Genomic DNA, 21376 nt, shown 5'->3' on the forward strand with positions numbered 1-21376 from the left:
AGAATACTAACGGTAACATTTACAACTCTTTCCCCCCCGCCCAGGACAAAGGGAAGCAGCTGAAGAGTTGAAATATCTCCCGGGGATACATTAATTCGATTTCAAAGAAAAGTTCTCCGTGTAACGTGCTGAACGTTAGACAAACTATTCTCAGACCAGACCATGCTTTACCTATTAGCAAGCCTGAGAATTCAGCTATGATGCTCAAGGTGACCATCACTACATCTTATCAGGCTTGTCTATACGAGTAACACCCGAGTCTAGTGTGAGAGAAGGTAAACAAACCAGCAAGTCTGTAATTTGGATCAGGGTTATTAGAGTTCCGGGCAGCATGACTCATACAGACAGCTCTCTGGTGCCTCACCCCGGTTCTAGAAAGTTGAAGAACATTCTAGAGACTGGAGGGCGGAGGCTTGCTCTGCATATATTTAATGGGGCTTAACTAATCCCCAAGCGGTGGGCCTGGCAGGGGACGAAGTGAGCCCTTAAATAGGAACAAGTCAGGAAGGAATTTGGGTGGAAATGGAGATGCAGTGTTGAGGAGATTGTCGGTGGCCTTAGAGGGGCCCCTGCTGGAGAGGGGGCTCTACCTCAGGGCCGGGGGGGGGGGGGGGGAGGCTCAGGTGCTGGCCTGGAAGGATCCTATCACAGGAGAAGTTGGAGAGAGGCTGTCCTCAGAGGCAGCAGGAGCAAGGAGAGGACAGTGCGAGTACTACAGCAAGGTGCAGGGACTTACAAAAGGGAGAGACTGCCACATGTAGCAGTCTTTCTGGATGATTAGTTGTTGTGTTTAAATCTTCCCTACCTTGCCCTGGGAGACCTCCAGAGAGCCAGTCGGGTAGAGCGGCGAAGGAGGCCAGTCGGGTAAAGCGGCGAAGGAGGCCAGTCGGGGTAAAGCGGCGAAGGAGGCCAGTCGGGTAAAGCGGCGAAGGAGGCCAGTCGGGTAAAGCGGCGAAGGAGGCCAGTCGGGTAAAGCGGCGAAGGAGGCCAGTCGGGTAAAGCGGCGAAGGAGGCCAGTCGGTAAAGCGGCGAAGGAGGCCAGTCGGGTAAAGCGGCGAAGGAGGCCAGTCGGGTAAAGCGGCGAAGGAGGCCAGTCGGGTATTCGGATAAAAGCTAAAATTGTTGTGTGCCTGAGCCTCCTCTTCTTGGGTCCCCTGCCGGCGCATTCATACATGGAGCATGGCTTGGCCGCGCCCTCCTCCTCAATCACTCGCAGGCTGCGACTGACAGGGGGAGCCAATGGCTTGAGGGAGAGACCCGGGAGAGCAGAGCTAGCATCAGGATCGCTGGATCGGGATGAGGCTCAGGTAAGGTTTTAGGGGCTTGGGGGCAGCACACAGAAGGTTTTTTACCTTATGTACAGAATGGATGAAGGTTAAAAAAAACCTTCAGCCTTTACAACCACTTTAAATCAGGCAATTGTACTTCCTAATCATTCTTCCACACTTCTCCTGCTGTAACCAACACTGATCATGGAAGGAGTCATGAACTCATTTTCTGAGCACCATGCTAATGAGTCCTTTCTTCACAGCCGCTCAATGGGCATTTTGTGGGCATGCCTTCTTACTCAAACCAATTCTGACTGCCTTAAATACACAGTCCAACTAAAGAATCTGTGCGCTTCCTCTGGGTCTAACATTCCCAGATGGGAAAAAAAAAAAAAAGCCATTCTCCTGTCCTGCCTTTGTTGCTATGAGGTTTGCCAAGACACTCCAGCCATTACTTCTTACCCCGACCATCACAATCGGTTCACCAATTACTCCGTTGCATTCTCCTTTGGTTGGCTTTTCTAACTGTGATGGTGAGCTGTAGAAGCTGGCAGTGTCTTGGCAATTTCCGAGGAACCTGGCAGGAAAAGGGGGTGCCATTCTCTGGTAGTTTTGCAGCCAGGCTTCAGAAGGTACATAAACAACATACACTTTTAGCAAGGTAAAATTCGAATTGTCAAAACTGCACAGTTTGCTATTATCTACAGTTTTTCATTAGTTGAATAAGCAGTTTTTGGTAAAGGTGAACTAAGCCTAAGGTAATACAAACAAGTTTTTGTTTTTTTTGTTTTTATTTCATAAGTGGATTAAAGTTCATTTTATCCTCGGGTTACAGAAAAGAACACATGATGGTAATTGCCAGGACTTGGGCTACGTAGATTAACCTGATTTACAACATTTTATTTTTACTAGCAGCAGAGGTAATACATTGGGCCGGCAGTCTGAGCTCCCTCTCCGCATCTCGCGGTATAATATTCAGTTTGACAGGAGGCTTACCTTTAATCCCAAGAAAAACGTCCTTGAGAAGGTATAGAGGCCTCCAAATCACAGAGCAGGAATGGCAGGTTAATAGAGAGCAGCAGGCATTATTTCAAAGTACATTTTTTGCATAATGGAAGAGTCTAGATTGAGGGTAAAAATCGATTAAGGAAGAGAAGAGAGACAAAAAAGTAAATCAGAGCCAGAGGTTAAAAGTGTGCGGCGGTAAATCTGATTTTGATGCTTTTATTGTTGGAGGTTGGCTTAACGGACGGGAGATGATCTGGGATACTCACAGTTATGAGAACATTGCGGGATGATCATAGCGATGTTGAAGTAATCAAAGCAAATTCCGCAGTGCAGCAAGTCATCGAGAGCCTGCAAGACAGACAGAGGGAGATCAATGGGGGATCAGACAGACAGACAGACAGAGGGAGATCAATGGGGGATCAGACAGACAGACAGACAGAGGGAGATCAATGGGGGATCAGACAGACAGACAGACAGAGGGAGATCAATGGGGGATCAGACAGACAGACAGACAGAGGGAGATCAATGGGGGATCAGACAGACAGACAGACAGAGGGAGATCAATGGGGATCAGACAGACAGACAGACAGAGGGAGATCAATGGGGGGATCAGACAGACAGACAGACAGAGGGGGGGGATCAGGCAGACAGACAGACAGAGGGGGGGGATCAGGCAGACAGACAGACAGAGGGGGGGATCAGGCAGACAGACAGACAGAGGGGGGGGATCAGGCAGACAGACAGACAGAGGGGGGGGATCAGGCAGACAGACAGACAGAGGGGGGGATCAGGCAGACAGACAGACAGACAGAGGGGGGGATCAGGCAGACAGACAGACAGACAGAGGGGGGATCAGGCAGACAGACAGACAGAGGGGGGATCAGGCAGACAGACAGACAGAGGGGGGGATCAGGCAGACAGACAGAGGGGGGGATCAGACAGACAGACAGAGGGGGGATCAGACAGACAGACAGAGGGGGGGATCAGACAGACAGACAGAGGGGGGGATCAGACAGACAGAGGGGGGGGGATCAGGCAGACAGACAGAGGGGGGGGGATCAGGCAGACAGACAGAGGGGGGGGATCAGGCAGACAGACAGAGGGGGGGATCAGGCAGACAGACAGAGGGGGGGATCAGGCAGACAGACAGAGGGGGGGATCAGGCAGACAGACAGAGGGGGGATCAGGCAGACAGGCAGAGGGGGGATCAGGCAGACAGGCAGAGGGGGGATCAGGCAGACAGGCAGAGGGGGGGGATCAGACAGGCAGGAGGGGGGATCAGACAGGCAGAGGGGGGGATCAGACAGGCAGAGGGGGGGGGGATCAGACAGGCAGAGGGGGGGGGATCAGACAGGCAGAGGGGGGGGGGATCAGACAGGCAGAGGGGGGGGGATCAGACAGGCAGAGGGGGGGGATCAGACAGACAGACAGACAGAGGGGGGGGATCAGACAGACAGAGGGGGGGATCAGACAGACAGAGGGGGGGGATCAGGCAGGCAGACAGACAGACAGAGGGGGGGATCAGGCAGGCAGACAGACAGACAGACAGAGGGGGGGGATCAGGCAGGCAGACAGACAGACAGACAGAGGGGGGGGATCAGGCAGACAGACAGAGGGGGGGGATCAGGCAGGCAGACAGAGGGGGGGGATCAGGCAGGCAGGACAGACAGAGGGGGGGGATCAGGCAGGACAGACAGAGGGGGGGGGATCAGGCAGACAGACAGAGGGGGGGGGATCAGGCAGACAGACAGAGGGGGGGGGAATCAGGCAGACAGACAGAGGGGGGGGAATCAGGCAGACAGACAGAGGGGGGGGATCAGGCAGGCAGACAGACAGACAGAGGGGGGGATCAGGCAGACAGACAGAGGGGGGGGGGATCAGGCAGACAGAGGGGGGGGGATCAGGCAGACAGACAGAGGGGGGATCAGGCAGACAGACAGAGGGGGGATCAGGCAGACAGACAGAGGGGGGATCAGGCAGACAGACAGAGGGGGGGGGATCAGGCAGACAGACAGAGGGGGGGGGATCAGGCAGACAGACAGAGGGGGGGGATCAGGCAGACAGACAGAAGGGGGGGATCAGGCAGACAGACAGAGGGGGGGGATCAGGCAGACAGACAGAGGGGGGGGATCAGGCAGACAGACAGAGGGGGGGGGATCAGGCAGACAGACAGAGGGGGGGGGGGATCAGGCAGACAGACAGAGGGGGGGGGGGGATCAGGCAGACAGACAGAGGGGGGGGGATCAGGAAGACAGACAGAGGGGGGGGATCAGGCAGACAGAGGGGGGGATCAGGCAGACAGAGGGGGGGATCAGGCAGACAGAGGGGGGGGATCAGGCAGACAGACAGAGGGGGGGGGATCAGGCAGACAGACAGAGGGGGGGGGGATCAGGCAGACAGACAGAGGGGGGGGGGGATCAGGCAGACAGACAGAGGGGGGGGGATCAGGCAGACAGACAGAGGGGGGGGATCAGGCAGACAGACAGAGGGGGGGGGATCAGGCAGACAGACAGGGGGGGGATCAGGCAGACAGACAGAGGGGGGGATCAGGCAGACAGACAGAGGGGGGGATCAGGCAGACAGACAGAGGGGGGGATCAGGCAGACAGACAGAGGGGGGGATCAGGCAGACAGACAGAGGGGGGGATCAGGCAGGACAGGCAGAGGGGGGATCAGGCAGACAGGCAGAGGGGGGATCAGGCAGACAGGCAGAGGGGGGGGATCAGACAGGCAGAGGGGGGGATCAGACAGGCAGAGGGGGGGATCAGACAGGCAGAGGGGGGGGATCAGACAGACAGAGGGGGGGGGATCAGACAGACAGAGGGGGGGGGATCAGACAGACAGAGGGGGGGGGGATCAGACAGACAGACAGACAGAGGGGGGGATCAGACAGACAGAGGGAGGGGATCAGACAGACAGAGGGGGGGATCAGGCAGGCAGACAGACAGACAGAGGGGGGGATCAGGCAGGCAGACAGACAGACAGAGGGGGGGGATCAGGCAGGCAGACAGACAGACAGACGGGGGGGATCAGGCAGGCAGACAGACAGACAGACAGAGGGGGGGGATCAGGCAGACAGACAGAGGGGGGGGATCAGGCAGGCAGACAGACAGAGGGGGGGGATCAGGCAGACAGACAGAGGGGGGGGGATCAGGCAGACAGACAGAGGGGGGGGGAATCAGGCAGACAGACAGAGGGGGGGGGAATCAGGCAGACAGACAGAGGGGGGGGATCAGGCAGGCAGACAGACAGACAGACAGAGGGGGGGGATCAGGCAGACAGACAGAGGGGGGGGATCAGGCAGGCAGACAGACAGAGGGGGGGGATCAGGCAGACAGACAGAGGGGGGGGGGATCAGGCAGACAGACAGAGGGGGGGGGATCAGGCAGACAGACAGAGGGGGGGGGATCAGGCAGACAGACAGAGGGGGGGGGGATCAGGCAGACAGACAGACAGACAGACAGAGGGGGGGGATCAGGCAGACAGACAGACAGACAGAGGGGGGGGATCAGGCAGACAGACAGACAGACAGAGGGGGGAGATCGGGCAGACAGACAGACAGACAGAGGGGGGAGATCGGGCAGACAGACAGACAGAGGGGGGGGGGGATCAGGTAGACAGACAGACAGACAGACAGAGGGGGGGGATCAGGTAGACAGACAGACAGACAGACAGACAGAGGGGGGGATCAGGCAGACAGACAGAGGGGGGGGGGGATCAGGCAGACAGACAGACAGACAGAGGGGGGGGATCAGGCAGACAGACAGACAGACAGAGGGGGGGGGATCAGGCAGACAGACAGACAGACAGAGGGGGGGGATCAGGCAACAGACAGACAGAGGGGGGGGGGATCAGGCAGACAGACAGACAGAGGGGGGGATCAGGCAGACAGACAGAGGGGGGGGATCAGGCAGACAGACAGAGGGGGGGGATCAGGCAGACAGACAGAGGGGGGGGATCAGGCAGACAGACAGAGGGGGGGGATCAGGCAGACAGACAGAGGGGGGGGATCAGGCAGACAGACAGAGGGGGGGGGAATCAGGCAGACAGACAGAGGGGGGGGGGATCAAGGCAGACAGACAGAGGGGGGGGGGATCAGGCAGACAGACAGACAGGGGGGGGATCAGGCAGACAGACAGAGGGGGGGGGGATCAGGCAGACAGACAGACAGGGGGGGGATCAGGCAGACAGACAGAGGGGGGGGGGATCAGGCAGACAGACAGACAGAGGGGGGGATCAGGCAGACAGACAGACAGAGGGGGGGGATCAGGCAGACAGACAGACAGAGGGGGGGGATCAGGCAGACAGACAGAGGGGGGGGATCAGGCAGACAGACAGAGGGGGGGGATCAGGCAGACAGACAGACAGAGGGGGGGATCAGGCAGACAGACAGAGGGGGGGATCAGGCAGACAGACAGACAGACAGAGGGGGGGATCAGGCAGACAGACAGACAGACAGAGGGGGGGGATCAGGCAGACAGACAGACAGAGGGGGGGGATCAGGCAGACAGACAGAGGGGGGGGATCAGGCAGACAGACAGACAGACAGACAGACAGAGGGGGGGGGAATCAGGCAGACAGACAGACAGACAGAGGGGGGGGAATCAGGCAGACAGACAGACAGAGGGGGGGGAATCAAGGCAGACAGACAGACAGACAGAGGGGGGGGGGGGGATCATGCAGACAGACAGACAGAGGGGGGGATCAGGCAGACAGACAGAGGGGGGGGGGGATCAGGCAGACAGACAGAGGGGGGGGGGGGATCAGGCAGGCAGACAGACAGAGGGGGGGGGGGGGAATCAGGCAGACAGACAGGGGGGGGATCAGGCAGACAGACAGAGGGGGGGGGGGGATCAGGCAGACAGACAGAGGGGGGGGGGATCAGGCAGACAGAGGGGGGGGGGATCAGGCAGACAGACAGAGGGGGGGGGGATCAGGCAGACAGACAGAGGGGGGGGGGGGATCAGGCAGACAGACAGAGGGGGGGGGGGATCAGGCAGACAGACAGAGGGGGGGGGGATCAGGCAGACAGACAGAGGGGGGGGGGATCAGGCAGACAGACAGAGGGGGGGGGGGATCAGGCAGACAGACAGAGGGGGGGGGGATCAGGCAGACAGACAGAGGGGGGGGGGGATCAGGCAGACAGACAGAGGGGGGGGGGATCAGGCAGACAGACAGAGGGGGGGGGGGGGATCAGGCAGACAGACAGAGGGGGGGGGATCAGGCAGACAGACAGAGGGGGGGGGATCAGGCAGACAGACAGAGGGGGGGGGATCAGGCAGACAGACAGACAGAGGGGGGGGGATCAGGCAGACAGACAGACAGAGGGGGGGGGGGATCAGGCAGACAGACAGAGGGGGGGGGGGGATCAGGCAGACAGACAGAGGGGGGGGATCAGGCAGACAGACAGAGGGGGGGGGATCAGGCAGACAGACAGAGGGGGGGGATCAGGCAGACAGACAGAGGGGGGGGGGGATCAAGGCAGACAGACAGAGGGGGGGGGATCAGGCAGACAGACAGAGGGGGGGGGGATCAGGCAGGACAGACAGAGGGGGGGGGGAATCAGGCAGACAGACAGAGGGGGGGGGATCAGGCAGACAGACAGAGGGGGGGGGGATCAGGCAGACAGACAGAGGGGGGGGGGGGATCAGACAGACAGAGGGGGGGGGGGGGATCAGGCAGACAGACAGAGGGGGGGGATCAGGCAGACAGACAGAGGGGGGGGGGATCAGGCAGACAGACAGAGGGGGGGGGGGATCAGACAGACAGACAGACAGAGGGGGGGATCAGGCAGACAGACAGACAGAGGGGGGGATCAGACAGACAGACAGACAGAGGGGGGGATCAGGCAGACAGACAGACAGAGGGGGGGGGGATCAGGCAGACAGACAGAGGGGGGGGGGGATCAGGCAGACAGACAGAGGGGGGGATCAGGCAGACAGACAGAGGGGGGGGGGGGGATCAGGCAGACAGACAGAGGGGGGGGGGGATCAGGCAGACAGACAGAGGGGGGGGGGATCAGGCAGACAGACAGAGGGGGGGGGATCAGGCAGACAGACAGAGGGGGGGGGGGGATCAGGCAGACAGACAGAGGGGGGGGGGGATCAGGCAGACAGACAGAGGGGGGGGGGATCAGGCAGGCAGACAGACAGAGGGGGGGGGGATCAGGCAGGCAGACAGACAGAGGGGGGGGGGATCAGGCAGGCAGACAGACAGAGGGGGGGGGGGATCAGGCAGGCAGACAGACAGAGGGGGGGGATCAGGCAGGCAGACAGACAGAGGGGGGGGATCAGGCAGGCAGACAGACAGAGGGGGGGGATCAGGCAGGCAGACAGACAGAGGGGGGGGGGGATCAGGCAGGCAGACAGACAGAGGGGGGGGATCAGGCAGGCAGACAGACAGAGGGGGGGGGATCAGGCAGGCAGACAGACAGAGGGGGGGATCAGGCAGGCAGACAGACAGAGGGGGGGGGATCAGGCAGGCAGACAGACAGAGGGGGGGATCAGGCAGGCAGACAGACAGAGGGGGGGGATCAGGCAGGCAGACAGACAGAGGGGGGGGGATCAGGCAGGCAGACAGACAGAGGGGGGGGGGATCAGGCAGGCAGACAGACAGAGGGGGGGGGGATCAGGCAGGCAGACAGAGGGGGGGGGGGATCAGGCAGGCAGACAGAGGGGGGGGGGGATCAGGCAGACAGACAGGGGGGGGGATCAGGCAGACAGACAGAGGGGGGGGGATCAGGCAGACAGACAGAGGGGGGGGGGATCAGGCAGACAGACAGAGGGGGGGGGGATCAGGCAGACAGACAGAGGGGGGGGGGGGATCAGGCAGACAGACAGAGGGGGGGATCAGGCAGACAGACAGAGGGGGGGGATCAGGCAGACAGACAGAGGGGGGGGGATCAGGCAGACAGACAGAGGGGGGGGATCAGGCAGACAGACAGAGGGGGGGGATCAGGCAGACAGACAGAGGGGGGGGGGGATCAGGCAGACAGACAGAGGGGGGGGGATCAGGCAGACAGACAGAGGGGGGGGGATCAGGCAGACAGACAGAGGGGGGGGGGATCAGGCAGACAGACAGAGGGGGGGGGGGATCAGGCAGACAGACAGAGGGGGGGGGGATCAGGCAGACAGACAGAGGGGGGGGGGGATCAGGCAGACAGACAGAGGGGGGGGGGGATCAGGCAGACAGACAGAGGGGGGGGGGGGATCAGGCAGACAGACAGAGGGGGGGGGGATCAGGCAGACAGACAGAGGGGGGGGGATCAGGCAGACAGACAGAGGGGGGGGGGGATCAGGCAGACAGACAGAGGGGGGGGGATCAGGCAGACAGACAGAGGGGGGGGGATCAGGCAGACAGACAGAGGGGGGGGGATCAGGCAGACAGACAGAGGGGGGGGGATCAGGCAGACAGACAGAGGGGGGGGGGGGATCAGGCAGACAGACAGAGGGGGGGGGGGGATCAGGCAGACAGACAGAGGGGGGGATCAGGCAGACAGACAGAGGGGGGGGGGGGATCAGGCAGACAGACAGAGGGGGGGGGATCAGGCAGACAGACAGAGGGGGGGATCAGGCAGACAGACAGAGGGGGGGGGGATCAGGCAGACAGACAGAGGGGGGATCAGGCAGACAGACAAAGGGGGGGGATCAGGCAGACAGACAGAGGGGGGGGGGATCAGGCAGACAGACAGAGGGGGGGGGGGGGATCAGGCAGACAGACAGAGGGGGGGGGGATCAGGCAGACAGACAGAGGGGGGGGGATCAGGCAGACAGAGCAATGACGGCAATTAGAGGGGCCAGCAGCCAGATAGGGTACAAACGTCCCCCTAGAAGTGTAATTTTCTGCTTGTGCGATTGGCTCACTGATTTTCTCAGAAGTCTGCACTAGGATACAAGTTTGATTTTAGGCATCCGTTACAATAAGAATTTCAGTTTTGGTAAGATCCCCCAAAGGTTAAAGAGGCTCTACAGTCAGCAAACCAAATTCTCAACAAACACCTCTTTGGTATTGTTTGTACAGGACATAAAAACAGCTTTTTCTTCAGGATAACAAAAGAAAGGAATAAGCACCTTAAGGCTGCATTCACACCTGAGTGTAGCGTTTTCAAGCGTTTTTTACCGCGATTCACAGCGTTTTTTACCACGATTTGCCGCGATTTTGTGCAGGGCCAAAAGGTCACCAATGTTAAAAGAAGAAAAAACGCCCAAATCTGCTCAATTCGAGTGACAAAAAAGGGTCTGGAACTTGTTTGAGCTTCAGGCGACTTGGAGTGGAGATGTGAACCGTCTCCATTGAGAATAATAGAATTTTTCCCCTCTAGCGTTTTGTAGCTCCAGGCTTCAAGCTACAAAACGCTCCGGTGTGAATGGGGTCTAAGTGACAGCGGCTACTTTTCATTTACAATTTATGTTCACATATTGCGCTGATTGACATTTGCACAATGTACATAGATCACCCAGAGGGGAGGTTTTGTTTCCCCCCCCACCCCCCCCCCCCCCTTTCTCAACAAAAGCGGAGTTACTCTTTAAGGCCGAGTTCAGAAGTCCAGCAGTAAAATCTATGAGGCCTGGAAAACATGAGCCCATTGCCACGAGTTAAAATACCTTTAAAAGAAAGAAATTCCACATGTAATGGGCTCAGAGCTCCCGGGCCTCATATTTACCTCAATCATCATACAGTATAGATTACAGAGAAATACGAGACATGTAACCTCCAATCACTGGTGACAAAGCTCAGAGCAATCACCCAATCACCACGCTACACCAATATAATGAGGAAAATACAGCCGGAGATATATCGGTGTGCATAAAGTTATATGACCTGCCCGTAATGAGGAGGTCATGGGGGGGGGGGGGGGGGGGTTGGGGGCGCAAATAATGTCTGTAAGTTAAACAATATACATGAACACGGGCTAAAGCCGGCCATGCATGGATCGAAATTCGGCTCGACCGGCTGAGATCCGAACCATGTAGGGCAGGCTGATTGTACCCACGTTGATCCATTAAACCAGGGGTTGACAAATTTGCTTGGAATCTAGGAGCCAGCTAAAAAAGTTAGGAGCCAGGTCCGTGACGGCGATCTGGACCTGTCCCTGGCCTGACATGGAGACGAGTGAGGGGAAGATAGCGCCCCCAGCCCCCCACCTGTCTCCAAGTCATTGCCCATAGCTCTTAGAGGGACATTTTATTTGTTTTATTTTTTTCAAATGACGATTTTTTTTTTTTAATTGCATTTTAGTGTAAATATGAGATGTGAGGTCTCTCTGACCCCAGATCTCATATATAAGAGGACCTGTCATGCTTTTTTCTATTACAAGGGATTTTTACATTCCTTGTAATAGGAATAAAAGTGACACACTTTTTTTTTTTTAAAAGAACAGTGAAAAAATAAAAAATAAAAGTTAAAATAAAGAAAAAAAATTTTTTAAACGCGCCCTGTCCCGCCGCTGACTTTACTGTTGTCTTATTTTTTTTTTTATAAAATAAAACATTTTTCCCCCAAAAAAGTGCGCTTGCAAGTCCGCTGTGCAAATATGGTGTGACAGACATTATTGCAACGACCACCATTTTACTCTCTAGGGTGTTAGAATAAAAAAAAAAAGTGTGTGTGTATATATATATATATATATATATATATATATATATATATATATATATATATATATATATATATATATATATATATATATATATATATATATATATATATATGTGTGTGTATATTTAGATGTTCTAAGTAAATGGAAGGAGATATCCCCATTAGCATTGCTGGTTGTAATTCCAACGGGCACCACAAGAGGGTGCCAGATTCCAGAAGGAATAGGATCACAGAAGGAATAGGATCACAGAAGGCCTCAAAGCCGGGGGCTCAATTACCGACCGCCGGCGGCGCGGCCCGACGCAGTCACGCCGGGGGGGGGTCCACGGAGACAGGAGACCCCCCAGCTGTGCTGCCCCAGGCGCCGGGTCGCTAATTCTAGTCGCCAATGCGACCTGGCGCCCGGGTTTTGTCGAGCCCTGCATTAAACCTTCCTATCCTATTTTTCTACATACAGTTACCGCCGGCAGATGTAGCCGCTAGCAGTAACCATTAGATTTTGCTGGCCATGAAGGCTCCACCCCCCGCCGCTGGAAGTAAACAATAGCGCAGTGGGAGGCACGCCTTCATTAACCACTTCCATACCGCTGAACGTCATGTGACGGCCTGGATTTTCAGTGGAGAGATCCGGATGACGGGTCCAGCTGCAGGCATCGTTGGCAGATGTAAACACTGCGGAGAAGGGTTTTTTTTTTGCTCTCATGCTTTCAAGCCTAGGAGGAGAGAGACCTTTTTTGTTTTAAGCGAAAGATCTTTTTTTCTCCTCCTTTAAATCAAAAGATCTTTTTTCTCTTTCTTTTTTAAATCAAAAGATCTTTTTTCTCTTTCTTTTTTAAAATCAAAAGATCTTTTTTCTCTTTCTTTTTTAAAATCAAAAGATCTTTTTTCTCTTTCTTTTTTAAAATCAAAAGATCTTTTTTCTCTTTCTTTTTTAAAATCAAAAGATCTTTTTTCTCTCTTTCTTTTTTAAATCAAAAGATCTTTTTTTTTCCTTCTCTTTTTTAAAGCAAAAGATCTTTTTCTAAGCAAAAAAAATTTTTTTTTTTTTAAGTGAAAGATTTTTATTTTATTTTTAAGTGAAAGAATTTTTTTTTTTTTTTTTAATCTTTTGCTTGTAAAAAGGTAGAGGAGAGATTCGGGAACTTATAGACTCCAGATCTCTCCAGAACGAGGATCTGTCACCCCTTATTTCGATTGCAAGGGATGTTTACATCCCTTATAATAGCAATAAAAGCGATGAAAAAAAATATTAAAATGGGACAGTATAAAAAAAATTAAAAGCGCACCCTTCCCTCTGTGCTTGCGCGCAGAAGTGAATGCATACGTAAGTTGTGCATGTAAACAGAGTTCGCACCACGCACGCCCCCCGCTGCACATCCATTTACTGGGAAGCTCAGTGTGCTGTTGATTCTCCTCCCACAGCTCTTATGCAGCTAAGAACACAGGGAATGTGATCACATATAATAAAAAAAAAAAAAAGGAGGGAAAAAATTTATTTATAATGTTTTTTATATCTATGCAAAACTGTTTTGCCTTTTATTTCTATTTTAAATTGAATGAGTTGTTTTACAAGGTGATCGTTTACAATCACACGAGTGTGACATGTTCAGTATCTAATTTACTTTTACTTCATCTTTTATATTTTAACAAAAAAATTGGGTTATATATTGTGTTTTTTTTTTTTTTTTTTATTACCTTCATTATTCATTAGTGTATTTTTTCAGAACAAAATGGAGTTTAACATATATATATTTAACATACATACATACTGCAGCAGGGCGGCCCTATTGCACAAAACAACATACCCGTACACAGCTTCCTGCACGAGTCACTGTGAGCTCGCTGCACAGCAGTAGAGGCGATGGGCGGGCCCGGCGACTACGATGTCCGCCAGCCACCCACGATCGCTCCTCAGAGAAGCAGAACAGGGATCTGCCCGTGTAAACAAAGCAGATCCCCGTTCTGACAAAGTGCAGAGATCGTCTGTTCCTTGGGATCAGGAACAGCGATCTTCTCTACTCCCAGTCAGTCGTCCCCCACACAGTTAGAAACACCTTCCTGGGACACACTTAACCCCTTGATCGTCCCCCCTAGTGTTAACCCCGTCACTGCCGGTGTAATTTATACAATAATCAGTGGCTATTGTTAGCTCCAATCACTGTAACGTCATCACTGGTCCCAACGCTGCACCCCCCCCCACGCTACACCACCAAACTGCTCCAACGTTGCACCCCCCCAAAACTCTCCGATCATGTGCCCCTCCAATACCCCCCCCAAACTCTTCCGACACTGCCTGCCCCCCAATGGATAGGAAGAAAAGAAACTCTGGACAGCCGCACTCTGGATGGAATCTGAAATGACTTGTGCCTTTATTTCTCAAGTGAAAATCACATCACATGAACCACAGCCAACGAGAACATGGAACAAAAAATACTGACGCTTTTCACACTGAAAACAGTGCTTGCTCATAGTAAGCACTGATTTCAGTGCAAAACGCGTCAGAGTTTTGTTCCACGTTCTCTTTTGCTATGGTTCGTGTGATGTGATTTTCACTTGAGAAATAAAGGCACAAGTCATTTCAGATTCCATCCAGAGTGCGGCTGTCCAGAGTTTCTTTTCTTCCTATCTATTTGCCTGTGCAATTAGCCAGCACCTGGGACTATACCCCCAAACCCCTCCAACACTGTGCCCCCCCCAACCCCTCTGACTCTGCACCCCCAACACTGTGCCCCTGAACTCCTCAGACGCTGTGCCCCCTGAACCCCTCCGACACTGCGCTCCCCCCAATGCTGCACCCCTCAGACACTGCACCCCCTAAACCCCTGACGATATGCCCCCCCAACGCAGCACCCCCTGAACCACTCCGACACTGCACCCAACACTGTGCCCCCAGAACCCCTCCAACACTGCGCCCCTCTGACTCTGCACCCCCTCCAATGCTGCGCTCCCGAACCCCTCCGACACTGCGTCCCTTGAACCCCTCCGACACTTCACCCCCTGAACCCTGACGCTGCACCCCTTGAACCCCTCCGACACTGCGTCCCCCAACGCGGCACCCCCTAAACCCCTCCAACACTATGCCCCCCCAACGCAGTACCCCCTGAACCCCTCCGACACTGCACCCAACACTATGCCCCCAGAACCCCTCCAACGCTGCACCCCTCTGACTCTGCACCCCCTCCAATGCTGCGTCCCTTGAACCCCTCCGACACTTCACCCCCTGAACCCTGGATGCTGCACCTCTTGAACCCCTCCGACACTGCGTCCCCCTATGCTATGCCCAGTGAACCCCTCCGACACTGCACCCAACACTGTGCCCCCAGAACCCCTCCAACGCTGCTCCCCTCTAATACTGCACCCCCTCCAATGCTGCACCCCCTGAACCCCTCCAACACTACACCCCGCCCCCAAAACCCTCATTGATCCTCCATGAACAAGACCAAGTCTGGGGGGGTCATCAGGACTGACAGAGCGCCGCCCCCCCCCCCCCCCCCCCGAAAAAATGTGGTTTAGAAGCCCCAACCCCCGCCTCTCTGACGTCTTGGGGTGAGGTCTCACCTGTAGGGGGGCCCCCTCTGTAGCGGTTGTCATGGCGCCCCGTGTTCGTCTCACAGCTGATGCTCCGAACTTCCCGCGCCGATCTGCGAGACACGCCCCCTCCTTTCCTGCCCGGCCGCGGGGGGTTCTGGGAGTTGTAGTCAGAGAGGAGCGAGGAGGAGGGGGAGGGGGAGCTGTTCCTGGCCGGGGGTTCTATTCCTATAACCTCCCCTCCCCCTCATATCACACGGGGGTAATGGGTGCTGAATCACTAAACCTTCCAATAATTATCTCTCAAATAATGTTCCAAGGAGGGGGGAGGAATTTATTTTTTGGACTCCCCCAACTAACCCCTCCTCCCCCACGGGGTGACAACGCTTCCCCCCAGACAGCCAATCACAGAGCGTTGTCACAAAAGGAAAACACAGAAGGGAGGGGCTGCTATGAGCTTCTTCTTTTTTTTTTTTATTTACATTTTGTTTTTTGTTTTATTATTTTTGCATAATTTATTATTATCTTTAAACTTTTTTTAATTTTTAGGCATTAGTAGGAGTATTTATTCTTCTTTTTTTTTTTTTAGGTAGTGGTAATTGTACTTATTGTTATAATTTGTATTTTTACTTTTGAATTTTTGCTTGCAGTGTTTTTTAATTAGGTTTTCAGTAAACAAATAAAGCGTATTTAAAGAATAAACTGGTGAATTGTGTCATAACAGAACAAAATACAGAGATAAGAATAGTCTCTGAAGGCTGGGTAGAAAGCCTATGCCGAGGTTCCCCCCGACTTACCCCGGGGTGGGGGGGGGGGGGTCCGTTATCTCCAATGTTATGCTGTCTAATACTCAGTAGCATTTCAATACTTTTTTTTTGTAGAGAATGCAAAGTCGCAAACGGCAATCAAATAGTCTATAGTAGAGAAAGAGAGGGAAAAAAAAGTAGTCGGGGGCAAGCATGACTTTTTATTTTCAGGTAGTATTTTTTATTCATATATTTTTTTGTAATATTACATTTTTAGGTATTATAGGTAGTAGTAGTATTTCCATTTTTAAAATTTTTCTACTTTTTTATAATGATATTTATTCTTATTATTAAGAATAATTATTTATATATAGGTAGCGGCGGGCTCCTGAAGAGCTCGCGCTATGTGTTTTTCAAAGTTAAACTTTACCCAAACTACGGTTTGGTTTGGGTCTATTTGCCTAAATTGGACTTCTGTGTCAGTCTGACTGGACTGTGAGATGTTCAGCCTGGCCACAGGGGGGGCGCTGTCTCTGGTGGCGGGCGTGGAACTATGGTCTGGTCAGGCCCTTAAAGGGGTTGTAAAGGTTTGTTTTTTATTTTCTAAATAGGTTCCTTTAAGTTAGCGCATTGTTGGTTCACGTACTTTTTCCTTCCGATTTCCCTTTGTCTGAATTTCTCACTTCATGTTCCTCCTCGGTAAGCTGTTCAGTAAGCTGTTCTGGCTGACTAAACACCACCCGGATGATGGTGTGAAGTTTACCGAGGAGAAACAGGAAGTGAGAAATTCAGACAAAGAAAAAAAAACATTTAGAAGGGAAATCAAAGGAAAATGTAAGTGAACCAACAATGCACTAGCTTAAAGGAACCTATTTAGAAAATAAAAAACAAAGCTTTACAACCCCTTTAAGCTACTCTCTTTTGGAGCCCGCCCAGTGGGAGTGGCCTTCTCGCTCGTGCCCTCTGAGAGAGGGTATTTAAGATACGGACGTCACGTGGTTCCGGGTTCCAGTCTAGTAGGATGTGCTGACTTCATGGTCTTGGTCCTCCTGACCAGCCCCCCAGGAATGCTATGGTTCCATCCAACTTTGATGCCTCGGGGCTGGCTAGCCCAAGGCAAGGAAACTAAAGGAGGATTCTGAGGTGGTTGGGTGCCGTCTCCGGTTCGGGAGAGACCCATTGAGGACTCTCTAGATCAGTGATTCTCAACCAGGGTTCCTCCAGAGGTTGTAGGGGTTCCTTCAGCATTGGGCCATTTCTGCCTCTCAGATAAGTTCCCACCGACACCATTGATTTTTTTAGCTCTCTGTAAGGAGGGAATTCTTCCCACTGACCATCACACTAATGTATCATGAGTTGTAGATTTCAAATTTTTAGTAGGGGTTCCCTGAGACTGGAGAACTATATCAAGGGTTCCTCTGTGTTGAAAAGGTTGAGAAAGGCTGCTCTAGAAGAACACTACGCACGGGTTGGTTTTCTTAACAAGAGCCTGGAAGGGCTGAAGTTACGGAGAGAATCCGGTCTTGTGGATATCGCCAAGCAGGCTGAGGGATCCAGGTATCCTACAAGTGTTCTACAGCTTAGTTTCCTATGTGTTCTGCAACAACGTCTGTGACAAAGACTTTGTTCCTGAGTAAGCACCTTGTTGGCTGCTAGGCCTTGTGAGAGAGGGACTGTCCAACCTGAGTGATCATCCATCTGCGAATGGCTATTCTCTGGATGCAGTCAAAGTAAGCAAGTTCTTTAACGTTTTCTGGACTTTGACATTGAGAGAACCTGAACTTTCCTTCCCAACCCTCTGATCCCAAGTTGAAAGACTGTTCAATGGTTTGCGTTTTTGCAAATAAAATCCATTCAAGTGGATCTGTTGTCAGTCTCCAGTTACTGGGCCATCTACCACGGGACATCACCTAGACCAGTGGTCATCAACTCCTGTCCTCAGGGCTCACTAACAGGCCAGGTTTGCAAGATAACTGAAACACATCACAGGTGATATCATTTGCTGCTTAGTAATTGCAGTATTCTAGTCTGCATCTCCTCAAGGTAACACATAAAACCTGGCCTGTTAGTGGGCCCTGAGGATAGGGTTGATGACCACTGCCCTAGACGTGTCACAAGGAGAAGTGGAAGGTAAGGGTAAGCCCAAAAATAACCAGCAGCTCCTTCGGGGGTTAGTGCTACATATATATTATTATATTAAACAGGATTTATATAGCGCAGACAGTTTACGCTGCGCTTTACAACATTAGGGCAGACAGTACAATACAATTCAATACAGGGGGGAATCAGAGGTCCCTGCTCGTTAGAGCTTACAATCTAGGAGGGAGGGTCAAGTTATACAAAAGGGTAATAGCTGTGGGGGGGGTGAGCTAATGGAGAAAATAGTGCAGTTGTTAGATGGAGGCAGTATAGGCTTCTCCAAAGAGGAAAGTTTTCAGGGATCGCCTAAAAGTGGATACATTTGGATACAGTCTGACAGATTGGGGTAGGGAATTCCAGAGGATGGGCGAGGCTCGGGAGAAGTCCTGGAGGCGGATATGGAAGATATCCTTGGATATCTTTTTATATCCCTTTCCTGTTTTATACAGTTCAACTACCTTTTCCCGCAGATCCTTTGACAGTTCTTTTGGCTTTCCCCATAACTCAGAATCCAGAAACGTCAGTGTAGCACTGGATGAAAGATGCAAGGGTCTGTCAGGAGTCCAGGAATGCACTGACCTTTTATACACACACACACTAATTACAAGTAAACAGACCACAGGTGAGGATGGTTATTAATAGCCATTCAATCCTCTTTGTGTTGACTTCTGTGCAGGTTATCAGGCCAAAATCACCACCGTATGACTTAATAAACTTTTGATCAGGTTCATTGGGGTAGTTTCTGTTGCCATTATGATTTAAAAAGAGTAAAGACAGCTGATTGATAATAAATGGCTTCAGCCAAACACTAACCATGAGTGAAAGAAAAGTTTTTGTTTTATCATTCATATTCTCTGAAAAATGGCCAAGAAATCATAAATTCTGCCAGGGTGTGTAAACTTATGAGCATAGCTATATATATGTATATCATTACACTGATTTATATTCACTTTGCCACTGCGGCAACCTTTGACATACACATTTATTTTTACAGCTGATATTCACAATGGATACAATGAGACTGCCGGTCTTCCCGACAGACCATTTTCAGCAGAGGTCCGACAGACTTTCTGAATGAGCGGACTTGGCCACACACGACCGGACTAAGTCCGTTCGAAAGTCCATTCGTTTTGAGCGTGATGAGGTAAGACGGGACGAAACAAGGAAGTTCAATAGCCAGTAGCCAATAGCTGCCCTTGTATCGTATTTGGTCCGTCGGACCAGCACACTGAGGCATGGTTTTCCAGATTTTTAGATATTGAGTCTGTCGGATAGATTTAAAACATGTTTTATTTCTCGATCCGTCTGACTTTTGGGGAGAAAAAAGTCAGCTGGAGCCCACACACGATCAAATTGTCTGACGGATTCCGGTCCGCCGGACCAAGTCTGACGGAAAGTCCGATCGTGTGTACGCGGCATTAGGGATACACACCTTTCATCCTCCCCATGTCAGCCCTCTGGTTCCCCCCTGGTGGGGTTCAGTCTGGTTCTGCCCCCTCAGCCCCCAGGCGAGACCTATGTTGCTGTCGCCCTCTGAGAATTGTGCATCTAACATTCTGGTTTTGCCATATGGCGAGTATGGGGTTCATCTATCCAAGGCCCCATTTACCATGTGCTAATACAACTACTATTGTACTATACATTCTTTTTGTTCTATTTTGGATATATGATACATGCATCCACCCCTGAGGAAGCGAGCTGTGCCTCGCAAAATGCGTTGGGTTTACTAGATGCTTGTGTGTTATTTTATCTGCCATTCTACTTGTACTACCCATGTTATAGGTATCATTCCACCAGCTTGGCATCCATTCATGCTATTATGTATGTATGCTCCTTTTTTAATACATTTCAGATTGTACTTACCTCTGTTATGTTTATTGGCTAAACTGTGCTCACCTCACTCAAAGTCCCAGGGCGAATTTCTGTTGCTTTTGTTGTATATAGGGATGGCGGTGCGTCACCGGTGACGCCAGACCTTTCTTTTTGTTTACGCTAAACACTCTAAAAACACGTTTATTGTGCTTAGCCAAGAGTTCTTCTTTATAGTATGTTTCTATATTGGGAATTCCCACATCGCCCCCATTTTTCTGACTTCCCATCATTATTATTCTATTTATTTGCGGCTTCTTCCTGTTCCAAATAAAATAGATCATTTTCTTTTATCATCCAACGCCTGAGGGTGGGCGGTGCAATCTGAAGATCTCTAAATAAATAATGGAATCTTGGAAGTGAACGTATTTTTGCGAAATTAATTTCATGGTGGAAGCTTTCCGCACCCTTTTCATGTGAATTCCTGCATTTCGGGGCCGGATATACAATTAGTATGGACTTTTTGTCTGGCTCACCAACAAAAGGAAGGGTCCTATTTATAACACTGGAAGACGTGACCTAATTTGCCCTTGAGGTTGTAGTTTTCTGGTCACGGGTGAATAGTTAAAGGGGGGGGGGTCTGTTTTTTTTCTCTCATTTGCAGTTAACGGTACTTTTTAAAAACTGCAGCTTGCTGCAGCTTTTAGGCATTTTCCATTTGGTGCAGTTAAGGATCGGCTGCAATGCCAAAGTGGGAAGGGGCCCCCTAAGGAGATATGTGAGATCGAGGGTATCATACAGTATATAAAAATGTCAGGCCGCAACCAATAATATTGGACGTTTGATGTGGACGGGGTCTGTATCCTCAAGGAGAGAGACAGTCTAGCAGATACAAGGGTGAACCTGTCAGGGCTGGCTTAGCCCTTCCTCCTCTGGGCTGGCCGCTCAGCTGTCGGCTAATTGCCAGATCTCTTCTCTTTCCACAGTTACCAGCTGTTCCCGATGATGCTCGTCTGACCTGCCTATTTAAAGTCTTCCAGCTCACTCTTTCATTTGCCTTCGCGTTGGTCACATCACTAGGAACCATCTCCTGCTGTTTGTTTCAAGACTGGCTTGCTGACATCCCTCCTGGCTTCTATCCTGCTTGCAGTTGCTCTCCTTGGATCCCTGACGTCTGGACTGGCTGATTACCCGATCTGGTTTATGAACTTTGGACTGGCTGACTACCCGATATGGCTACTGGACTCTGGCTATGCTTGACTATGCTTTTTTCTATTTACCT

The 21376-nt window shown here is 52.2% G+C and overlaps 1 protein-coding gene across 2 annotated transcripts in view; it reads right to left on the reverse strand.

The window, feature by feature from the left end:
* The window catches only part of RAD18 (RAD18 E3 ubiquitin protein ligase), a 406657-nt gene extending 391044 nt beyond the window's left edge, over positions 1-15613 (reverse strand). Inside the window, exons 1-2 of one of the 2 annotated variants that reach the window (XM_077451576.1) lie at positions 15431-15613; positions 2543-2624 (exon numbers count right to left, since the gene is read on the reverse strand). In XM_077451576.1, the coding sequence (XP_077307702.1) occupies positions 2543-2624; positions 15431-15463 (115 nt within the window). In that variant the 5' untranslated portion in view covers positions 15464-15613. The remainder of the gene's footprint in view (positions 1-2542; positions 2625-15430) is intronic. The other variant, XM_077451575.1, reaches the window with a different exon arrangement.
* Between the last annotated feature and the right edge of the window lie 5763 nt (positions 15614-21376).

This window comes from Lithobates pipiens, unplaced genomic scaffold, assembly GCF_037356315.1.
Source record: "Lithobates pipiens isolate NorthernLeopardFrog02 unplaced genomic scaffold, aLitPip1_a1.2 Scaffold_23, whole genome shotgun sequence".
In the NCBI taxonomy this organism is placed as follows: Eukaryota; Metazoa; Chordata; class Amphibia; order Anura; family Ranidae; genus Lithobates; species Lithobates pipiens.